This window comes from Leuresthes tenuis, unplaced genomic scaffold (assembly GCF_036924035.1).
Source record: "Leuresthes tenuis unplaced genomic scaffold, fLeuTen1.0.hap1 SCAF_5, whole genome shotgun sequence".
Lineage (NCBI taxonomy): Eukaryota > Metazoa > Chordata > Actinopteri > Atheriniformes > Atherinopsidae > Leuresthes > Leuresthes tenuis.
Genome location: NW_027325359.1, coordinates 27,895,824 through 27,919,881, shown reverse-complemented (window position 1 = coordinate 27,919,881; position 24,058 = coordinate 27,895,824). Strand labels below are relative to the sequence as shown.

The 24,058-nt window shown below is 41.5% G+C and overlaps 1 protein-coding gene across 2 annotated transcripts in view; it reads right to left on the bottom strand.

Annotated features, from left to right (window-relative positions):
• pard6a (par-6 family cell polarity regulator alpha) overlaps nt 1–9,825 on the bottom strand; it is a 46,874-nt gene extending 37,049 nt beyond the window's left edge. For both annotated transcript variants that reach the window (XR_011915828.1, XM_072386536.1), the window contains exon 1: nt 9,455–9,825. Coding sequence is in view for 1 of the 2 variants with exons in the window: in XM_072386536.1 (XP_072242637.1) it covers nt 9,455–9,523 (69 nt within the window). In the remaining variant the exon portion in view is untranslated. The remainder of the gene's footprint in view (nt 1–9,454) is intronic.
• Nucleotides 9,826–24,058: the final 14,233 nt, after the last annotated feature.

Here is a 24,058-nt window from a genome sequence, read left to right as displayed (position 1 = left end):
AGCACTGGTGAAAGTTACCAATGATCTCCTGTTAGCTTCTGATAGCGGACTTGTTTCTGTGCTTGTCCTGTTGGATCTCAGTGCTGCATTTGATACGATCGATCACAGCATTCTGTTACAGAGACTTGAACATGTTATTGGGATTAAAGGAACTGCATTAGGCTGGTTTAAGTCATATTTATCTGATAGATTCCAGTTTGTTCTTGTAAATGAAGAATCTTCCTCACACGTTGGAGTAAGTCATGGAGTTCCTCAGGGTTCTGTGCTTGGACCGATTCTTTTTACTTTATACATGCTTCCATTAGGTAACATTATCAGACAGCATGGCATAAATTTCCATTGTTATGCTGATGATACTCAGCTGTACTTATCTATGAAACCAGATGAAACCAACAGGTTGGTCAGACTACAAGCCTGTCTTAAAGACATAAAGACCTGGATGACTCAGAACTGTCTGCTTTTAAATTCAGACAAAACTGAAGTTGTTCTCTTTGGACCTGAGCGCTTCAGGGAGAAATTGTCTAGTTATATAGTTACTCTAGATGGTATTTCCTTGGCTTCTAGTTCTACAGTGAGGAACCTTGGAGTTATTTTTGACCAGAATTTATCATTTGACACACATATAAAACTGGTTTCTAGGACTGCCTTCTTTCACCTTCGTAATATTACTAAAATCAGGAACATCCTGTCTCAGGGTGATGCAGAGAAACTAGTTCATGCATTTGTTACTTCAAGATTGGACTACTGTAATTCATTATTATTGGGCTGTCCCACATATTCTCTGAAAAGCCTCCAACTGATCCAAAATGCTGCAGCCAGAGTTCTGATGAGAACTAACAGGAGAGATCATGTTTCTCCAGTTTTAGCTTCTCTTCATTGGCTCCCTGTTAAATTCAGAATAGAATTTAAGATTCTTCTTCTCACATATAAAGTTCTTAATGACCGAGCTCCATCATATCTTAAAGATTTAATTGTAAGGTATTTTCCTAACAGAGCACTTCGCTCCCAAACTGCAGGTTTACTTGTTGTTCCCAGAGTTTCTAAAAGTAGAATGGGAGGTAGAGCCTTCAGTTATCAGGCCCCTCTCTTGTGGAATAAGCTGCCAGTAAATGTCCGGGAAGCAGACACCCTTTCCACTTTTAATATTAGGCTTAAAACTTTCCTTTTCGATAAAGCTTATAGTTAGGGATGGCTCAGGTAATCCTGAAACATCCCATAGTTAAGCTGCTATAGGCTTAGACTGCTGGGGGACCTCATCTGTCACACCTTTCCTCACTTTGCTCTCTTTTTCCCCCTGTTTAATTTCACAATTGATTTTATGTACATGTGACATTATTGTGGTTATTAACGTATGTTTCCCTGTTCCAACAGATATCCATTGAATGGCGTTATGGTGTTTTTCCCCCCTCTTTTCCCTCTTTTCTGTCTTCTCAAACCCCAGCTGGTCGAGGCAGATGGCCACCCTTCCTGAGTCTGGTTCTTCCAGAGGTTTCTTCCTGTTAAAAGGGAGTCGTTCCTTTCCACAGTTGCCTCAGGCACGCTCAGGACGGGAGATTGGACTGAAGACAAGTTTCGGTGCAATCTGTTGGTTTCCTTAGCTAGGATATTAATTTTTTGAATTGGCTCCATATGAATTAATTGGATTATGATTACAATGAATTGAATTCCAATTGGCTTGAATTGGACTATATTACTTAAGTGCCTTGAGATGACAATTGTTGTAATCTGGCGCTATATAAATAAAATTGAATTGAATTGAATTGAATTTAATTTTTATGACCTGGTCCGCCTGTTTTCATTTGCATAAGTTCACAAACCACCTGTTTGAATAAACACACGCTGTAACCTCGGGCAATTTGGGAGAAAACTGAACTTGATTCAAATCAATGTTTTATTTCTGTTGTAAAATCTGAATTGGCCAAAATCAAATAGGGTCAAAAAACTGAGTCTGTTGAGCTAAGGAAACTGCAGCCAAGGAAACAACGTCAACTGGACTGTCAAAGCACGACCTTTGGGACCAGCTCCATAGATACTATTGGGAACAGTGATCATGGTATGAAGTGCTGACGCTGCTGAATATCAGATAAACACACGCTTTATACTCTTCTCTGACAGATAAGTTCAGGATCTTACATGATCAATGCTATTGTCACAGGTAACCAGGAATATATGTCTTTAAAATAATGGTGGAACAGCTGATCTCACAACAAATATAATATATAATAATGGCTAAAAATCTATCAACAAGTACACAAGAGACAATATCAAACATTTCAAAAATCAACTGAATGAACACTTAACATGTAACTCATGAAAAGCATTGCAACTACTGCAAGCCATGATAGCAAATAACGGCATCCTTACATGTGTTACATTACCCAACTACTGAGTCAAAGTGAAACACCCTCTAAGTAAAAGGTAAAAGGTATTTAAAAGCAGTGCTCAACTGGTACCAATTGATTGTATTCTGTTATTGTATTCTGTTATTACATTATGTGCAGTTTATAAGAAGCACTGACTGAAAAGTAATGCAGTCGAATATACCCCTCTTGCATTGAATCTGAGCTTCGAGAACGTTGTTAAATTGTATTTGAATGAACTGAACAACACTTCATCAATCCCAAAATGGAACAAAGAAAATCATCACAGTTATCAGTCATTAGTCCATCCATCCATCCATCTTCTATACCCGCTTAATCCGTCGGTCGAGTTGCGGGGGGACTGGAGTCTATCCCAGCGATCATCGGGCGAGAGACGGGGCCAGTCCATCAGTCATTAGTCCATCCATCCATCTTCTATACCCACTTAATCCGTTGGTCGAGTCGCAGGGGTGCTGGTGTCTATCCCAGTGATCATCGGGCGAGAGGCGGGGCCAGTCCATTAGTCATTAGTCCATCCATCCATCTTTATACCCGCTTAATCCGTCAGTCGAGTCGCGGGGGGACTGGAGTCTATCCCAGCGGTCATCGGGCGAGAGTCGGGGCCAGTCCATCAGTCATTAGTCCATCCATCCATCTTCTATACCCACTTAATCCGTCGGTCGAGTCGCGGGGGGACTGGAGTCTATCCCAGCGGTCATCGGGCGAGAGGCGGGGCCAGTCCATCAGTCATTAGTCCATCCATCCATCTTCTATACCCACTTAATCCGTTGGTCGAGTCGCAGGGGTGCTGGTGTCTATCCCAGCGATCATCGGGCGAGAGGCGGGGCCAGTCCATCAGTCATTAGTCCATCCATCCATCTTTATACCCGCTTAATCTGTCGGTCGAGTCGCGGGGGGGCTGGAGTCTATCCCAGCGGTCATCGGGCGAGAGGCGGGGCCAGTCCATCAGTCATTAGTCCATCCATCCATCTTCTATACCCGCTTAATCCATCGGTCGAGTCGCGGGGGGGCTGGAGTCTATCCCAGCGGTCATCGGGCGAGAGGCGGGGCCAGTCCATCAGTGATTAGTCCATCCATCCATCTTTATCCCCGCTTAATCCGTCGGTCGAGTCGCGGGGGGGCTGGAGTCTATCCCAGCGGTCATCGGGCGAGAGGCGGGGCCAGTCCATCAGTCATTAGTCCATCCATCCATCTTCTATACCCTCTTAATCCGTCGGTCGAGTCGCGGGGGGGCTGGAGTCTATCCCAGCGGTCATCGGGCGAGAGGCGGGGCCAGTCCATCAGTCATTAGTCCATCCATCCATCTTCTATACCCGCTTAATCCATCGGTCGAGTCGCGGGGGGGCTGGAGTCTATCCCAGCGATCACCGGGCGAGAGTCGGGGCCAGTCCATCAGTCATTAGTCCATCCATCCATCTTCTATACCCGCTTAATCCGTCGGTCGAGTCGCGGGGGGGCTGGAGTCTATCCCAGTGATCATCGGGCAAGAGGCGGGGCCAGTCCATCAGTCATTAGAGTCTCTGGCTCTGATGTTGCTGCCCCAACAGGTGCTGCACCGCAGACTCATAGAAGATATGAAATATCTTGTTATTAGGGAGGTTCCTCGTTGTCCTCGTGGGGGTGATACTGTGTCAGTATGTTGATGTGACTGGAGCTGTTCACACTTGTTCCATTTTCAGAGTGATATGTAAAGGTTACTAGGCCTGACCAAGTCGGATTGCCATCACAAAATATTAACAAAAAGCCCGATGGTGATCAAAAAGGCAAGACGTGACACCTAGCCAGAACAAGAGAAAGCAGGCAGCATGGCAGAGAGAAGGGAAAGACATGGGACAAACTGCTAAAGGTTAGCTCTGGACCCACAGACCTGGTTGTGGAAAGAAGAACGTTCCACAAGCTACTTAACCTTAACCAGTCTGAACTTGCTCCATAGTTTTTATCCACAAAGAATCTTTTTAATAACAGTTTGTGTGTTTTGTATTTGAACATATTCACAGTGTGGTTATATCTTGTTATTAGGGAGGTTCCTCGTTGTCCTCGTGGGGATGATAATCCCCACACAGAGGTCACAGCTTCCTCAGACCATCTTCAACAAAATCCCTTTGATCACAGCTTGCTGCTGAATGATGGGTGTACAAGTGACCGTGAGGAGAAACAATTACGGAGGACTGGCAGAGGAGTTGTATGCATCTCTTACATTTACATAGAATAATTCCAACTTTTCGTTTTCTCTTGTGGAGCAGCTGACAAACTGTTGGGAAGCTGGAAGTGTACTACTACGAGAATAACACAGATTAACTCTGAATAGACAATATGGACATAAGATCACAGAGAGCAGTTCAATGTCCTGGACACAGATCCTGTTCTTCTCAGAGACATGTCCTGGATTACTCCATCTAACATGCTCTGTAATACCTCCACTTTTTCTTTTTCTGCTCTTTATGATGTCTCTGTCTGCCTATAGCATAAAGCGTACAGGAGCATACACCAGCTGCCTTTAAGTGAGAGGTTGGGTACACCCTGGATGGGTTGCCAGTTCATCACCAGGCCAACACAAAAGCAAACAACTAGCCGGAGTACCTGCAGAGAACCCATACATGCACGGGGAGAACATGGAAACTCCACATAGTAAGGCTGAAAATCAAACCAGGAACCTTCTTGCAGTGAGAACACTGAACTAACCACCACACCACTGTGCAGCCATGTTTCTGTGAACCACACAACACTGCATTCTCAATATGCTGCTTTGTCTTCATGAGCACTTCATCATCAATTTCGTTTGCTAGCCATCTCATTTTCCCATGAGGATCGACGCAAGAGATGTTTTAAGCTTCTTCCACTTGTGTCTGCGTCTTGCTCTCGTCCGAAATTAACTACGGGTTTTGGGGTCTTTTTTGGGACATCAGTGGGTTTTGGAAAGCTCCCTCAGCTGCTCCTGTCTGTAAGTCTTCTGTTGGCATGGCAACTCATCATAACACATTAAAATGTGTAAGAAGTATAGGAAGAAATCACTCAAGCGGCACAGCTTCTAAACCAGCGTAGACAAATCTTCCAAGATCAGTATTTTGGAAAAAAAAGTACAACATACGCACAATTTGATCGGAGCTACAGCAACTTGCTGCCACAGTGGTGCAGCACATTCTAGAACTTTCCATAACAATTAGTTTGTTAATCAGTTGGAGAGCTGTTGGGTGTATGCACTTTGCTGTTAGTAGTTGCTCCTGATGCAATAGTTTGATAGGTTTGGGTTACCGTACAAAAAATAAGACAGTTTTAGGCAGGCCCTGGTGAAAAGAGGAAGCACAGCATTCCAGCTAAATTTACGGTAACTGTTCTGGAAACACCATGTTCAACAGGCTGTGATTACTACTCCTCCTTCCATCTTCTCCCCTCTCTGTCTCACATCCACCAGGTTTCTGAACTGCTGCTACAAACTACAGAGTAAACTGCTTTAATATAGTCAGTCATTAAAAAGAAAGTGTAGGGAGAAAAACAAGATTACTGTGGAAAAGATGACATTTTAAAGATGTCATGAAGGTGTAAGTATCTTGCAGCTGATTAGCAGATATTTTTACAGTTTACATGGTACAAATCTTAAAAATGCATCAAAGGTGTGTTAAAGTGATGGCATTCAGTCACTCTGTTAGTCACTTTTCCTTTAATGCTCACACCTCATTATGATACCTGCGACAGAGATGATGAAATGGTGAAGTACTATAGCCACTGTTGCCATGATTGGACAGTACGTCACATAAAGTATTTCACTTGAGTCCTTATAAGCCCCGTTCACAGATCAGTTGCACATCAGCTCTATTGTCAAAAAAGAGAATACTTGTTAACCCAGCACTGTTCCGCTTTGGTAATTCACACCTATCAAACAGAGGATGTGCATCAGTCAGCTGAGTGACACCAGGACTGCTGGTTGGAGAGATGTTCCTTGCACACATAGACCATTTAATCTCTTTTACTACCTGCCTTGTCAGCTTACATGTGTATCAACTTCGAGCCCACATTCTATTTCTGTACTTTCATGCATGACACAGATGAACAACAAGATGCATCAGTCCCGGCTTGATCATAGTTCTCTTGCAACAACATGTCAAATCACCATAACAATTCACGATAGTGAGCCAAACGTTTAGTGGCTGTGTAAAGCAGTGATGACGGATGGAAGCATATCAAATATCCCTTTTATACATTAAACATAAGCTGTTCAATAAGTTGAAGCTTTATCAGCATTTTACTCAAGTACAACATAGAGGGTTTAAATGCACCACAGTGAGAATTTAGTTGTTATCAACTTGATATGCACACTGCAGAAAGACACATCTAACTGAGAAAAAAGCACTGTAGACTGTACTGACTAAGGCCAGGAATATGCTTGCTTTTAAATCACATGTTTACATAAGGAATTTGCTCTTCATGGCTGTAATCGTTCAAATACTTGATCGTGTACTCCTGTTACCACAGAATTCCACTAGGGGGCGCACCCGATGACTCAGGACAGAAAAAACATTTCCAAAATATTACTGTATGGTCAGACAGAGGGAAGAAGCTACAGCTAACTTAAAGAGCTTAGCTCGTTTGAATAGCTCAGATGCTGTCAACAAAATGCCTCAGTGCTGCAGCTGTTATCTTAGAGAGAACAGCTGTAATTTCTTTATTCAACGCTATAATCTGTCAGAATCCTCTGAACATCTGATTTGAGGCTAAAATCAACCTATCGCTACTGTGTCAGTATGTTGATGTGACTGGAGCTGTTCACACTTGTTCCATTTTCAGAGTGATATGTAAAGGTTACTAGGCCTGACCAAGTCGGATTGCCATCACAAAATATTAACAAAAAGCCCGATGGTGATCAAAAAGGCAAGACGTGACACCTAGCCAGAACAAGAGAAAGCAGGCAGCATGGCAGAGAGAAGGGAAAGACATGGGACAAACTGCTAAAGGTTAGCTCTGGACCCACAGACCTGGTTGTGGAAAGAAGAACGTTCCACAAGCTACTTAACCTTAACCAGTCTGAACTTTCTCCATAGTTTTTATCCACAAAGAATCTTTTTAATAACAGTTTGTGTGTTTTGTATTTGAACATATTCACAGTGTGGTCCATGGAGTAAAAAGCAAAAAGGAATCGCTTGCTGTGAATGCTCAGGGGGACTACCTGCTACATTTGCTCATTGTCTCTCTGTGAATTCCAGAGATCTTACAAAGGAGCTAGCAGGAAAGTCTCTGCAAGAAGTCAGAAGCTCCTTCAGTTAAACTGAAACAAGGTCATTTATGCATACTGCGATAGCCTTATACAATGATTCTGTGTGTCAGGAGAGGGCTTCCTTTGTTAAATGGCTTCAAAACACAGTGCAGTTTCTATCATTCACATAGTTAACACTGACTCTCCTTTGCTGTACGCTCACACCTGACATTGCACACATACCACCTGTCTTTAATTTCATTTAGCCTTTTTTTTTAATAATAGTACAATGCACAAAGAACCCTTAAGTACTAATTTCCAATGATAGCAATATCTTCGAACTTGTATTTGCACATAGTAGCTTGTAATTTATAAACTTTTATATACCTCTTATGTAGTAAGCATGTCTTTATTATTTCTATGAATTTTTTCCTGCAACTTTCTAATTTCACTTTTAGCATAAGTAAAGTACTCTATGCATCTATCTATCCGCCGAACATTTGGATTGTATTTGGAAGATAATCCCTGTTTTGGCCATGCTTTAGTAATGTTGGCAGGTGTTATTCTGTTCAAAGTTTGTTTTTGCATGATCGATATAGTGAACGAGGACACACACAAATCTTTGATAAAGAGCTGAGACAGACTTACTTAACAGATGAGAAAGAACGAGTGACACAAACGATCAAGACGTGATATGATACAAGGATGTAGACAGACAGACACCATTCAAATGCTAAAATCTCTAATGTAAGATGTCACATTAACCAGGACAGCAGAGCATCAAGCTGTACAGCAGGGAAGATTTAGTAAATGCTCCTTTAATCCAAAATTAACTGTGAACTATTTGGAACTAACCAGTTGAGCTTTAAAGGACACTCCCAGTCTCATCACTTCCAATATTAGTGTACTCTGTCAAAACTATGGCAAATCATGTCCTGTTTGTTCATTTTTGTGGAATTAGATGAGAGGCATCGCACGCTTTAAAGCACAGTGGCTCTGCTTAGTTTGGGCTAGAGATATCGCCATATTTGCAGACCAGCCATGCTTATGTCTGGTTCAACTAAACACTTTCTATAGATTCTGTATTTCTATTGATCAGTGGAAAAGTTACGAAAAATGTTTGACTCAAAGGTTCCAACAGGAACACTCATTTAGAAGAAGTCTGTCCACAAGTCTACTTTATCAAAGCATTCCTCACGATTAGGTCTGTTTTAGTGTACTTACTGCCAATACCCAGGTCTTAATCTGAGAGAGCAAATGAGAAGAGGACAAAGGATCAAACGTCTGTTTCATTTGATTTGGACTCTATAACAACCATGCATTATTAAAAATCACCCAACTGTACAAAGAGAGAGTAGATAACACAAAGAAAGTTGACAATAATATATCAAAGTGCTATTATTTGGCACTATATCGGCTTGAGATGATCGTTGGCAGTGTAACTACTTACAGCACAACTAGTAAATAGCCTGACCGGTCAGTACCGACACCGTCGGTACCAGTACCAGGACGAAAAACTACTGCATGACCAAGCGAACCTGTGACAGACAGAAACTAAAGCAATGGGCGGTACTTTTGGTGTGTAGAAGGGCAACAGGGCTGTAAATGAGGGTTAAAACGGTGTAGCAGCAATCAGAAGGTCTGATGTGGTGCCCGACTAGCTGCAGCGGATCCGCCATCAGCTCCACTCTCAGCACCTCTCCTGTACCGGAGGTCGCTATGTTGGCCGTGAATTTACCGTCGAGCGACGGTTTAATTCATCTTAGCAGACATCGCGAATCTTAGCTGAACCACATCAGAAGCTTATTACACAGACAGAAACCACACCCCGCTTTCTTTTATCGCCAGAATAATAGTGAAATGTGACCGTTAACACTCCACTCACTTTACTCTTGACCTCCACCAGGTTATCGATGAGTTTTATTGGCGTGCGGTGCTGCTGTTGTCTTGACATTCTGCTGGTCGGTTCTCTGGATGTCTGAGGCACTGCGGGTTAAAGCACCCCCGGAACAGTGAGAGCTGCTTTCCTCCTCTATGACACTAATACCTGTGAGCGGAGAGAACAACGGTGTCCCGGTCACCTGAGTAATGTCCCTGCTACACTCGCTCGCACACCCGCTGGGTCTAGCTGATGTGTTCACGGCGTCTTGTGTGGCGCACTGGTATTATTCCATAACAGCATACACACGAGCACACACACGCGCACACAGAAATACAGCACAGCGATTGTGACAGGTGTAGTCCGGTAAATCCGGTATGGGATGTGAGATGCGAGTGTTACTCCATCCCCTCATCCCCCCATCCCCCACCCCACCGAGAGGACAGCAGAGGGGGCGGGACCTGGCACGAGAGTAATAACACCGCAACAGCAGTGTTAGGCCTACTGTCCGTTTCCTGAAAACCTCCTCTACTGCGGAGCTGCTTGACATATTGTGCCACGATCAATTCCATGACCCCCCACACTCCCTAACCAAGTCTACCTCAGTGTGAAACACCTGCAGACTTGTTATCGTAACTGAAACAGTCCTGTCAGGTTTCAGGCATGACAGGAATGGAGACCATCGGTCGTTAGCTTTCAAACAAACCTGAAGAACTGGATTATCAGTACCGGCTCAAAGCATCGCGTCAGTGTGAAAAACTCTCCTGGCCTATCCCAGAAACAACAAATTAAACCCTCTACCAGCCTACTGCTCACTTACAGAGGAACTTAAATAATTAATACAATAAAATAACATAATACCATGTGTTCCTTCATAGTGTGGACGTATTCAGTATAAATCTACAATGCAGAAATATATATATGTTTACATATACACTTTGGGTTGTATTTCTGCTTGAACTGGCAGTGATTAAAGTCACATATAACCTACTCTTCACCTGAGATAGGTCCTTATTCTGTTTTGATTCTTCTCATCTTAGTTCAGTCATTGATACAGCTTACCGTAAAATTTTAATCATCTGTCTGGAATCTTATACTGGTTTCAGTGCATTGAATGAGTTTGTTTTACACCAAATGAAAATTCATTCTCAGTCATATTTTAGTCAGTCATATATTGTTTTCTGTGCCACCACAAGATACCCTTCATTCCAAATGATAAAAACACTCATTGTCTTGATTACACAGAACAAACATTTAATCACTCACTGGATCTCAGTTCATGACACATAATACCTTCATTAGACTTCTATTTTTGCACTTATACTTCATTACTTCTTATACTTCATACTTCAGAATTTCATGTGAAGAGCGATCATAGTAGTGTTTGGAAATGGTTTAAGATCGCATTACTTCACTTGTGTGTGTGTGTGTGTGTTAATTTGAGTTTTAAACCTCTCTATTTTCTTCCCCTTGCTCAATTTTCCCCCTAGATTTAAACCCTGTGCTATTTCGTCTTAATCATTCTCAATACCAGTCACGACTAGATTGCTCGCCACCTCAAAATAACTCGGACTCAAGAGCAGACACTGGAAACAGGGAGGATAAAAGTTAACAGAGTTTATTGAACGGAGGAGGTGATTATAGACCGTAGGGAGAATCCAGGTAAGGCGGTACTCTGAGGGAGGAGAGAGATGATTAGGAAGGTTCCGAATAATGATAATTCCAGAGGTAATGGCTGGTTTATCCTGACAATGTCCGGAAGGGAATCCAGGAAGGAGGGGAGGGTGCTGGCTGTGGTGCTGTGGCTCTGAGTCAGCGGTGGGGCAAGTAGGCAGGTATGTGAAGCAGATAGATGTCAAGAATTCAACTGCTGGTGTCAATCCAGGCATGAGAAACCAGAGCATGGAGAGTGAATGACAGGGGAGGAGACAAAAAGGTAAGGTAAGCAGTAGGAATAACTTGCTATGGAACATAGGAGTCGGCCATATTACCACTTGGGAAGTGAGACAATCTGGCGAAGACTGGTTGCTGCTGCAGCTTCTAAAAGGGTGTCTTGATGAGGGAAGATGAAGAGCAGGTGTGATGGCAGAAGCAATCCAGACTCTGCCCTGGGCTTCCAGGAAACCTGCCCACCCCCACCCAAGATTCAGAAACCAAAGCAACAACAACACAGCCCAGCATGATTGTAACAGTACCAGCTGTTACTGGGGCTTGTGTGTGTCATGGAAGGAGCCCTACATGCTCGTGTAAGAGACCAGTTTATAACAAAACTTACACCTTTCAGAATAAATTCCAATGAGAGGGAATTACATAAAAGTGAAATATTCCAGTCTTAGTTCCTCATACACAAAAAAATATTTCCTGCTTTCGGATCATCTGAAGTCTATCTAGTGAAGGGCTTCTATTAATCTTTTATGCACTCCCATGGTCATTGTCATTCTGAGCAGTGAGCCTTCATCCAATTATCATTATTACAGGGCATCCTATCAACCAGTTGAGCAACATGGTGCCCCATCATTTATTCAATTCTTACAAATTTTCAAGGGGTTTTGCAGCTCCTTCAGGATTACATTTAGCCTCTGTTATTCTCTCTGATTAATAACATCCTGCCGGTTAGGAGGATATTGATGGACTGGCATTTCTTTGCAGGTTTGTTTTTGAGTCATATATTTTCCTTTCTTTAATAATTTTAAATTCTATTCTGAATTTAACCGGGAGCCAGTGAAGAGAAGCTAAAACTGGAGAAATATGATCTCTGCTGTTAGATCTCATCAGAACTCTGGCTGCAGCATTTTGGATCAGCTGGGGGCTTTTCAGAAAATTTGTGGGACAGCCCAATAATAAAGAATTACAGTAGTAGAAGCTACTGAAGTAACATGGAATAGTTTTTCTGTATCACTCTGAGACAGGATGTTCCTGATTTTGACAATAGTACGAAGTTGAAAGAGGGCAGTCCTTGAAAGATGTTTTATATGTGCGTCAAATGATAAATTGTGGTAAAAAAAAAACTCCAAGGTTCCTCACTGTAGTAGTAGAAGTCGCTGAGCAAATTACATCTAGAGTAACTTTATGATGATATAGTTTTCCCTGAAGCACTCAGGTTCAAACAGAACTTCAGTTTGTCTTAATTTAGAAGCAGAAAGTTCATCCAGGTCTGTATGTCTTGAAGACATGCTTGTAATCTGACCAACCTTTTGGGTTCATCTGGGTTCATAGATAAGTGCAGCTGAGTATCATCAGCATAGCAATGGAAATTGATGCCATGCTGTCTAATAATATTACCTAAAGGAAGCATGTATAAAGTAAAAATAATTGGTCCAAGCACAGAACCCTGAGGAACTCCATGACTTACTCTGGTGTTTGAGGAAGATTCTTCATTTACTAGAACAAACTGGAATCTACCAGATAATTATGACTTAAACCAGCCAAATGCAGTTCCTTTAATCCCGATAACATGTTTAAGTCTCTGTAACAGAATGCTGTGATCGATCGTATCAAATGCAGCACTGAGATCCAACAGGACAAGCACAGACACAAGTCCGCTATCAGAAGCGAAGAGGAGATCATTGGTAACTTTCACCAGTGCTGTTTCTGTGCTATGATGCACTCTGAATCCTGACTGAAACTCTTCAAACTGATTATTTCTGTGTAAATGATCACAAAGTTGAGCTGCAACTATTTTTTCAAGAACTTTAGACAAAAAAGGGAGATTGAATAAAGATAGACTGTGCTGTGCAGTCACTTGAGGTATGGGAGAGACGCATCGTAGAAGTTCAGGCTTGTAGTGAATCGAGGCTCGTTCATGCAGCCGGAGACTCAGACACGCCGGAGGAGGAGGACAAGGGGGAGGAGGTGGAGGAGGTTGAGGTTGAAGGGGTGTGTCTTGTCTTATACATCAACTTGTGCATCCTGGACACATCATCAGTGATGTTACCTGGGGTCAGTGAGTGTTTTGGGTCTTTCAAACATCATACACTCTAACCCAGGCGACCCTGCAGGGGTTTTGTTGCCTCAGCAACCTCCTTGATGGCCCTTCTCTTACTGGCCCCTATGATGCCCAGGATGTTGTAGGCTCTGCAGAGAGACTAGCCAGCGAACCCTCTGAATCCCACCTCAATGGGCTCACACCGCGCTCGCCACCCGTTGTTCCGGCACTCCTCCACTAGCTCAGCGTATTTTGCCCTCTTCCTCTCATTGGCCTCCTCGATACAGTCCTCCCAAGGTACGGTGAGTTCTAGGAGAACAATCTGCTTTGAGGTCTCTGAGATGAGTAGCGTGTCGGGCCACAGTGTTGTAGACTTGTGCTGTTGCAAGCAGGCCCAATGAGGTGGTCCTGGTAGCTGATGATGGCTTCAATGGTGTTCTTCACTGGGCGGAGGCACTTGCAGTGGCCAATTCCACAGCTGATGGTGTTCACTATGGTCTTCAGGACTTGGTCATGGCGCCAGCAGTAGCACCCCTCGCCCATTTTGCAGGCTGGTGACTCCACCAATCCCCAGCAGAACAGGTTGGATGGGCTCGATAGAACATTGTAGACAGCCCGGATCAGGAATCGTATGCGATGGGGCTCTGCTTTCCACAGCTCCGCCCATGAGACTCTGCAGTTATTCTCAAGAAAGATTGTCAATTATCTATGTAGCCCACGTTGTTTGCTGGACACCATCTAGACAACCAGTGATTGAAGGAAGACATGCGGCTAAACATGTAATCACTGGTCAGATTTGGCAGGGGTCTAGAGTAAACTACGGAGTCCGACATTGTTTTGGCAAAATTACACACCGATGCAACATCAATTTTAGTGACATCAGATTGGTGTAACTGGGTGTCATTACCGCCGACTTTAATAATAATTTTACTGTATTAACGCTTATCCTTAGCCAGCAGTTTCAAATAGGATTCTATGTCGCCCGCTCTGGCCCCTGGAATGCATTTAACTATGGTCGCTGGTGTCTCTAATGCCACATTTCTGACTATAAGAGCTGCCAATTACCAGGGTTTTGTCCTCAGCGGGTGTGTTGCTGAGTGGGGAAAATCTGTTTGAAACGTGGACAGGTTGATGGTGAACCACGGATTTACAACTATTACTGTTTTTATTGGACTACTACTAACGGGGTTAGCTACGCTAGGTGGCTCTGCACCGACTAAAGGGACCTGACTAGCTTTGGGGTGATTTTCAACATGAAGAGTCAAGCTTCCAATTCAAATAACCTCCAAAACTACAAAAATACTACATTTGTTACATGTAAGTGTACCTGATAAGTAGTACCAGTTTATGATCCAATTGCATCTATATATGCATCTATAACGTATCTAACTTTTGCATAGAAAAGTTTCTTAAGTTCTCATAAATTCTCTCATATAGTTTCTTGACTTCACTGACTGTCACTAAGACTTTTTTTCTTGACAGTTCAACCACACTTACTGATTGTGCTCAGGACTGTCACTCTGATTGAATATTGGCAATGTGGTTCAAGTTGCGAGTGATGCTATACAAACAGAGAATCTGAAACGAGCCAAGAGAGCATTCTTAGCTGAGATGAATTCCATTTCAGATCATTTCCAAAAGTAGTGATTAAAGGAAGAAAGAAAGAAAGAAAGAAAGAATATTTATTTAGATTGGACAATTCACATTATTTCTTTTCTTTTCTCTTCTTCATGTATTTGACATATTATTTTCCCTTGAGTCTGCCCTATTGTCATTTCCTCTCCATATTCATCTTTATCTCACTGAAACACACTTTACAGTCTCTATTGAAAATGGAAATCACAATTCCATTTGAGGAAATTATTTATAGTTGTATGAGTCATGTCTTTTTCTGTAAGGTGTGGTAAGTCAAGTCCAGCTTTTTTAAGTCTATTATGTGTGGTATGTCCCAGCCTCTGGACAGGTTAGATTTCTGTGTATGTGGGCGTGGCAGTGCTGAAGGACTGGTTTTTATCTTTTATCTTTTAGCTTTGTTCGTTTGTGGCTGGCCTCCAGTGTAACAACACAGGCTGCATTTCACACATACACCCAAACATCCTCGCATACAGCATGATAACACAATAGAAAATATATTTAGTTCAAATATATATATATATTATATATATTGAAAAATGATTGCTATTATTGAGAATAATTACTAACACAAAGTTTATTCAGAAATACCTTTACCATGATCACTTGTCCGATATTTTTCTCTTGAAACAAAATGCGATGACAAAGAAAACTGACAAATAGTCCCAGACAGCTGAGGCTTTTTGATCTTATCTCTTACACTAAAATAGCTTAAGGAAGTCCAAAAAAACAACTACAGAAACCAGCCTCGATACACTCACAGACCCGCTCTGGCCCCTGGAATGCATTTAACTATGGTCGCAGGTGTCTCTAATGCCATAAAATGTCAGATTAAGATCATATTTATTGTCATGTATGAATGTATGTCACCGTATGAAATTTCTCCTCTGCTTTTAACCCATCTAGGTTGGCACCTGTTGAACACACATGCTCAAGCACAGGGTCACACACTCATAGAGACAGATGCCATACACTGGAGTGGTGGGCAGCCATTCACAGCCCGGGGATACAGCGCCTTGCTCAAGGGCACTTTGGTCATGGCAAGGAGGTGGATTGACAAACCCTCCAGCTGTTAGTTTCACCAATCTTTGAATGGAACCGTCAACACTCCAGTTATTGGACACCCCACTCTAAGCACTGAGCCACGGCCATCCTGGCTTATGTTCATGACATTTGACTGCTGTGAACCTAAACCTAAGAAAGGTTTGACAAATTCATATATATTACCTGTATCAAACATCACATTCATTAATTTTTCTTCTTTCAGATTGAAACCAACTCAATGTCATTCACATCAGTTTTCCTGTTCAAGAAGGCAGGACAATCTGTTGTGTAAGCAAAGTGCCTTATCCAGAGCCATAAAACATGATGACAAAGCAAGGCACTTATGATGCTCTTGCACTTGTGTATTTAGATAGCTCATTCTATGCTATTGATAATCATTCTTTTTATAAACATAATGCTAAAAATTATACTGTATTTTTATGTATTGATTAATCTTCCAAGATGGCACAGGTGTCCTTTTTCAACACTGAGGCCCACATACATCGGATATGACATACTTTTGGATATAGCATCGTCATCTCCATTAATTTTTTATGGATTTACGCACAACTGCTCCATCTGGCCGAGGGAGATCCTCCGAGACATGGACCGTAACAGCAGATCTACACCAAGCAGGAAAAAACAGGGGAAAAAGGACCGGAGGCCGCAACAGACTACAAGAGAATCCACATCATCAACCTCTGCCCAGTATCCTGCTGGCATATTTTCAGTCCCTGGACAGTAAGCTGGATGAGTTCAGGGCCCGAGTGCGTTACCAAAGGGACATACAGGACTGTAACCCGAGGAACATCTCAGTCCTGTCCCGTTCCTGCACGCCCCATCTGGAATATCTGGCAATTCTTTGTCACATCAAAGCCACATCACTACCGGCTTTCAGAAAAGCATACCACCCCTCCATCTTCAGTGATATGGTCCCTTACAAAGCGTCGTCCTATGAGCTCCAGTGGAGGGTGAGGGTTACTAAAATGCTGTATAAAACCACGTTATGACACTGCTAGCATGGAGGAGCCCAGCAGCAATACTGGTGAGACCTGTATGCTGTCCATCTAAGAACATGAAGTGAGGAGAGCTCTGAGGTGTGTGAACAACGGGAAGGCTGCTGGTCCTGATGGCATCCCTGGGCGTGTTCTGAAAGCATGTGCAGAGCAACTGGCCCCTGTGTTCACCTCCATCTTCAACCTGTCCCCGGCTCACTTCATTGTCCCTGCCTGCTTCAAGTGGTACATCATCGTCCCTGTCTCAAAAAGCCCAGCCCTGCCTGCAACAATGAATACCGCCCCGTAGCACTCACCTCGGTAGTGCTTTGAAAGATTGATTAAAGACTTAATTTGCGTTTCATTGCCCACGTTCAGTTTGCTTACTCCCCGAATAGGAGCAGGGAAACGGCAACAGGGAGACGGCCTATCTGGAAGAGATGGATGCACTGTCGTCATAGTGCCAGCAAAATAACCTGGACCTGAATGTCTTCAAAACCAAGGAGATGATCGTGGACCTCAGGAGGGAATAGCAGAGGAGCAATAACACCACTCTCTGGATCTATGGGACCCCGGTAGATAGAGTCAGCAGCTACAGGCACCTCAGTGTTCACATCTCTGAGGACCTGACATGGACCACCCACATCTACATCCAGGTGAAGAAGTCTGATCAGCGGCTATATCACCTCAGATGGTTGAGGAAATTTAAAATCTCCACAGTGCTGCAGAGGACTTTCTACACCACCGCAGTCTGTACTCACCGGGAGCTGCCTGGTATGTCAGCTGTATGGCTCAGGACAGGAAAGCTCTTCGTAGAGTGATATGCTGTGCTGAGCATACCACTGCCCACCATGCAGGAAATCTACACCAGACGGTGTACTGCCAGAGCTGGAAAAGTTTTTAAAGACAATCACTACCCTGGCAATAAACTCTTCCAGTGGCTACCATCTAGCAAAAGACTCCGTTCCTTTATTCTATTTTTTATTCTATCATTTTATTTTATTCTATACTGCACAGTTGTACACGGGAGCTTGTTGCAATTTCACTATGTGTGTACATCCACATGTGACAAATAAAAATCTGAATCTGAATCTGAATCCTAAATGTTACACAGTAGAGTATCTTTTAATACAAGATTTGATATATTGACATATTGGACCCATAAAAAGATCCATAATCATACGTTTGCAGTTCACCATTTTTGGTTAGAAATATGTCATCTTTACCTTTACCTGGGAGTAAAACTTTTTTTTTTTTAAATTGACATCTAAAATCAGAATTTTATATCATACAAACCTGTTAAAGTCATCACACTAAAAGAAAGAAAAAAAGTGGCAAAAGACAATTATGTGGAGTAGAAGTAAAACACAGCTTCTAAAAGTCAAGCATAATATAAGTTTGCATTTAAATTCTGAGCCCATGTGATATGGATACATTCCATGCTGTCAAAACATGGAAGTCTGGAATGTTGAGCAGCTCGTCTGACTTTCAAGTGTTCCAATGTCTTAGACTGCCTGCACAGAGTCACAAAAAACATAAAGAACACAGACATGCAAATATAAAATATGGGTAAAGGGATTTAGAAAGTATGACATTGTTAATGATGTGCATTCTAAAAGTCAGTAATGTACAGTTGATCACAAACAGCGTCTGTTCACTTGAAGAATTCAACATGTAGCTTACAGCTTTTCAAAAGCTGACCTTATTAGGACCTTGTGAGGCCCTGGAAATTCAAAAGGAAATGAATGACATTTTTTTTAAAACAAACTTTTCAATAACAAATTGAGCTATAAAATGCTATCCATACAGCTGGATGTAAAACCAAAAAGACTGCAAGAAGATACATTTGAATTCAGTGGCGGGCCGTGCATATCACACCTAGGCCTTCAGTAGTGCTCCGTCTGAATCAATCCACCCTCAATAACTATTTATGGCTGTAAAAAACATATTTTTATGCAGAAATGCAACATAAAGAGCTGTTGCATCGCAGATAGATAACTAGTGTAGCCAGAATAAATGCATTTACTGAAGAAACAAACCCAAAGTGAAACAAAAAAGTGTGCGGGGTGCACAAGTCTCCTTCTACTGCAGCTACAGCTGCCACACACTTAAAAAGCATCAATAACAACCTCATATTATTTATTAAAGTAGCAACATTTTACTCACCAAAAATCCTAATTATTTGTATGCAAAATCCATCCTCCTTTCTTTCCTCGTTACTCTGTTGTACAGATTATCCGTTTCAGTTCCATCAAGAAGTCCTTTTCTATTGCCATCGAAGCTAATGCTGAAATTCGAGCCTGCCCTGTTGTATTTCTGGCATAAGTTTCAGAAGTTTTAATATTTTAAATCCATTTCTTCTCCTCCTTCAGACAAAACAGCTATAAAAATCAATAAAACTATATTTTTGCTTGTGCAGCTCGCCAGAGATGCAGTTTGCTAGCTCTGGCTAGTTTACGCTCTGACTATCCAATCAAAGGGTACGAATATGCTGACGTTACCATACGCCTGCTAGAGGGCCTTGGTGTCGCCAACTCAAAATCTGATTGGTTGAAGCAACAGTTTGATTGACACTTATTGACATCTTATGCTACAGGGCCGGCAGAACTGAAATTTCTTTGATCCTGGCAACAGAAGATGATGGAAATGTGATTGGTTAAATGCTTTAATATGAAAATACACACCTGGAATCATCCATCCATTTTCTATACCGACAGTCCGTTAATCGGGTAGCGGGTGGGCTGGAGCCTATCCCAGCAGTCATCGGGCGAAAGGCGGGGTACACCCTGGACAGGTCGCCAGTCCATCGCAGGGCCACATAGAGACAAACGAGACAAACGAGACAAACAACCATGCCACCTGGAATCAGTTCAACAAATTTGGAATTATTTAATAAGTATGTATGGACATTTAATGAGTATTCATGGACAAAATATAATTATTTCAGATATTTTTTAGGCCAGCAGAGAAGGCCTTGCAGGCCCTGACGGCCCACCACTGTTTGAATTATTTCAAACAAATAACTGCAATGTAACAAAGATTTCAAATATATAAACAGAACATCTGTTTTCTGGAACATACTTTAAAGAGGAGCACTTTATAGGGCAAAATCCTACAGATAGAAACAGTTTTTTTTTATCACAAACTGCTAACATGAAAGATTTTGAGCTTCTTAAATTCAGTAATATGTTTTTAAGACAATTGGAAGGAAAAATGCCATACACATATTACAGTGTTGTTTTATGAAAAATTGTCTACACGATATATATACTTAATTATTCTTAATGTGACTCATCAGCTGGTTAACACTCATTGGAATTTCTTTCTAAACTTTGGTTTAGTCTCATACTCTGAGCCAGAATTATTTGGTGGCATTTATACACACCAAAATGTCCAGTTTTATTCTTACCTGTGGTATACTTTGAAGGTTTATTAAGTGATATGAACATATCTGTCAACAAAATCTGAAAATGTTTTCAACACGTTTTGGCAATGTTTACAGTTTGGTGAGTGTTTGCTGATATAAAAACAACCTGTAATGCAATAAATATATGTCTTTAATGATAAACTGAGAATGTTTAATGGTGATTTTGATTACATTAAGGGTCTACCCTTTTCCAGCTGCCTCCTTGTAAGAAAAATTTAAATGTGAACACATCAGACTGCAGCATCACCTCCTGCATGTCATTCCAAGGTGGAGGAGCCCTAACCCCAAAGGTATGGTCTCCTCTGGTTTTTATCCTTAATTAATGCACTTCAAAAAATGAAAACCATCACCGCAGGACCTCATACAGTATTGAGTTTGTACTTAGTTGGCATGCTTTCAATGTAATTAGGGAGTAACCTCTTACCTAAATTCATAGGTGGGGTCCTGAGCTGCAGATTGCAAATTATGTGGGCAGAGACCTGATGTGGTGATATCATTACTGAGCACAAAGGTTCCTCCTGTCATTTGTCATTTTCTTGCTTTTTTTCAAAGGTTTCTTTTTAGAGCTAGAGGTCTTTATTAGATAGAAAGAGTGGAAGAAGACAGAGAAGACATGTAGCAGAGGGCCTGAGTCTGGGACTCGAACACCAGCCAGCTGTGTTGTGGAACTGCAGCCTCTGTAAATTAAGCTATTTCTGTCTTTCTGTTGTTGTTAAATTCATACATATTTATATAAATGAGGATGGTTGAAACTCAATCATTAGTTTTCCCCATTCAAGTTGGCACAAATGATAGGCAAAATATATACAAAGAATTATCTCTGGGAGATGAGACTGGATTATGGCACAAAAAACAACAGTCTCTTTGGGAGGATTGTTTATGTGAGTAGCTGCAAAGAATGTTTTTAATGAAAACAGCAGAGACCTTTCTTAAGTCTGATTAAAAATATAGATTAAAAAAAACACCATTGCAATGTTTAAAGGGGCATCATACAACAATTCAGTCCCATATACACTGTGTATATGGGATATATGTATATGTATTATGCAGTATTGCACTGTAAACTGATGGGATGTTATGAAAATCTGCGTGCCAAGTCTTAAGTGTCCCAACACTTAAATTACTGCATTTATCATTTTTCATGATCTTCAATATTTCCACAGAGAATTTTAAACTGACCCAAATTTTTAAAGCATTTCCCAGAGAAGTGATTTTATGTTACTGACAACACGGTCTCAAAGAGGGAAAAAAAACTAAACTTTGAGAGGAATGCTTGAAATACAGTTTTCTGGTGACATCTGCTGGTCACCACAGTAAATGTATAGCATCATTGCAGAGAGACAGGTGTTTTTTGATAGATATTTTGCTGTTAAGATCTTCATTTAGCCAAATGATGTACAGAGGGTCTGATAGGGTTAGGAGGGGTTGGTCTGTAATACTGTAGGTGGTACCTGTAAACAGCAGTTCCAATGAATGGCAGGAGGCAAGATTTCACAACAATAGAAAAGTATAGCACACCACACACAAAAATTGTAGTGTGGCGCTGAACACTGAGAATAAGGCATAAGAAAAACTCTGGCTCCATATGTATGGGGGAAATGTGGCAGAATCACCCAGCTGCTGGTAGACAGTGGGACTCTTCCAGATGCCTTTCCACAAAGAGATTTTTCTCTTCAAGAGATCATTGAGCATTTTTCTATGGCTTTGAAAATTAAATGAAAATAAAACCGAATTAAATCAAATCAGCACGTTAACTTCCTGCTACTTGAATTATTTTTAGTATTTTTTTTAAGCAATATAATTTATTGATATTGTTTATTATTAGGTCTACTGTTTTCACTCCTCTCTATCAATGTTCAGTAGGTGTAGAAAAATGCCAGTAAGGGCATTATATAGAGGGCTTCCCTGTGGGCAACTTCTAGAAATATTCAAGGGTTTAGAGACCACATTGTTGGTTAGGACTTCTGCAGTGAGTTCTGTACAAAACAAAACGAGTAAGCACTTCGAACAGATATGGCCCTTCGACCCGGTCGAAGGCTTTCTCCGCATCAAGTGAAAGCAAGGCTGTGTTCTTAGCTGTGTAGAATATTCAGTACTCGCCTGACATTATGAAACCCTTGTCTACCTTGGCTAAATCCATTTTGATCTGCTCCCACCAGCCGAGGGAGCTGGCCTTCAAATCTTTTGGCAAGAACTTTGCATAGAATTTTTGTATCTGAATTTAGGAGGCTAATTGGCCGTATATTTTCACATTTTGTATTTGGTTTTCCGGGCTTTGGAAGCAATGTGATTAGGGCAACCCTCACAGATGTGGTGAGGAGACCATTCCTGAAGGACTCCTGAAACATTTCCAATAAGGGTGTTAGTAATTTGGACTGAAATGTTTTGTATGGATCTATGGGAATACCGTCAAGGCCTGCTGCTTTTCCAGCCTGCATAGAGCCCATTGCGTCTGCTATCTCCTGTTTTGTTATTTCTTCATCTAATGACCTACTCTCCTCTTCAGAAAGTTTGAGGATATTGAGATCATTCAAAAATAAATTCTGCTCATCCAGGTCGGAAGAACATTCAGAGCTATACAGTCTCTCATAGAAGACCCTGAAAGTCTCACTAATTTCTTCAGGATTCACAAGAATTTCCCATTTGGAGCTTCTATATAATTAATTGACAGAAAGGTCAATTTGTTTGTTATTGTTTAATGCGTCATGCATTGTTTGCGTTTCAATAAGTTGGCAACTACTTTGTTGGCTGATAATTCATTATACTGAGATCTGAGAGCAAGAAGTTCTGTATGCTTTTCTGGTAGGCTAGATTTATTTTGATAGAGATCAGTTTCAAGTTTTTTAATTTTCTCTTCTAGCCTCCTCATTTCAAGTTGTGCTCTCTTTTTTTTTAATTATGAAACAAATAATTTGACTCCTAATGAAGGCTTTGAATGTCCCCCACCTGATACAAGCTGAAGTTTCATAAGTGTTACATTCAAAATACAGGTAAATTTGTTTGGCTATGAAATCTACAAATGCAGGGTCCATAAGCCACAAGCCATTTGGGGGGGGGTCTCTTACAAGCTTAGCATCTTCATATATCAAGGATACTGCTGCATGATCAGATAGAACTATACTGCTATATTGGTAAAAAGCAAAAAGCAAAAACAACAAAAAAAGAAAGAAAAAAAAGGAAATACCCTAGAAACGAACTTGCTCGTTGTTATAAAGGATTTTACCTTTAATTCGGCATCTGAAATCAACAACTTGCACTCTGGACATGATACCATCTGACTTTTTAAAAACTGTTTTTACCTCAGTAGAAAGTGATCTCCTACAAATAGTTAACAGCTCACTGGCATAAGACATTTTTCCCAAGTCACTAAAGACAGCTGCCATTAAGCCACTCCAAAAGAAGAGAACTCTAGACGTCTCTGTGATTAACAACTACAGACCTGTCTCTAACCTCTCTTTTATATCCAAGATTATTAAGAAAGTTGTATTTAACCAGCTTAATGACTTTCTGAATGAAAGTGGAAATCTCGATAACTTTCAATCAGGCTTCTGACGTCATCACAGCACTGAAACAGCTCTGGTCAAAAT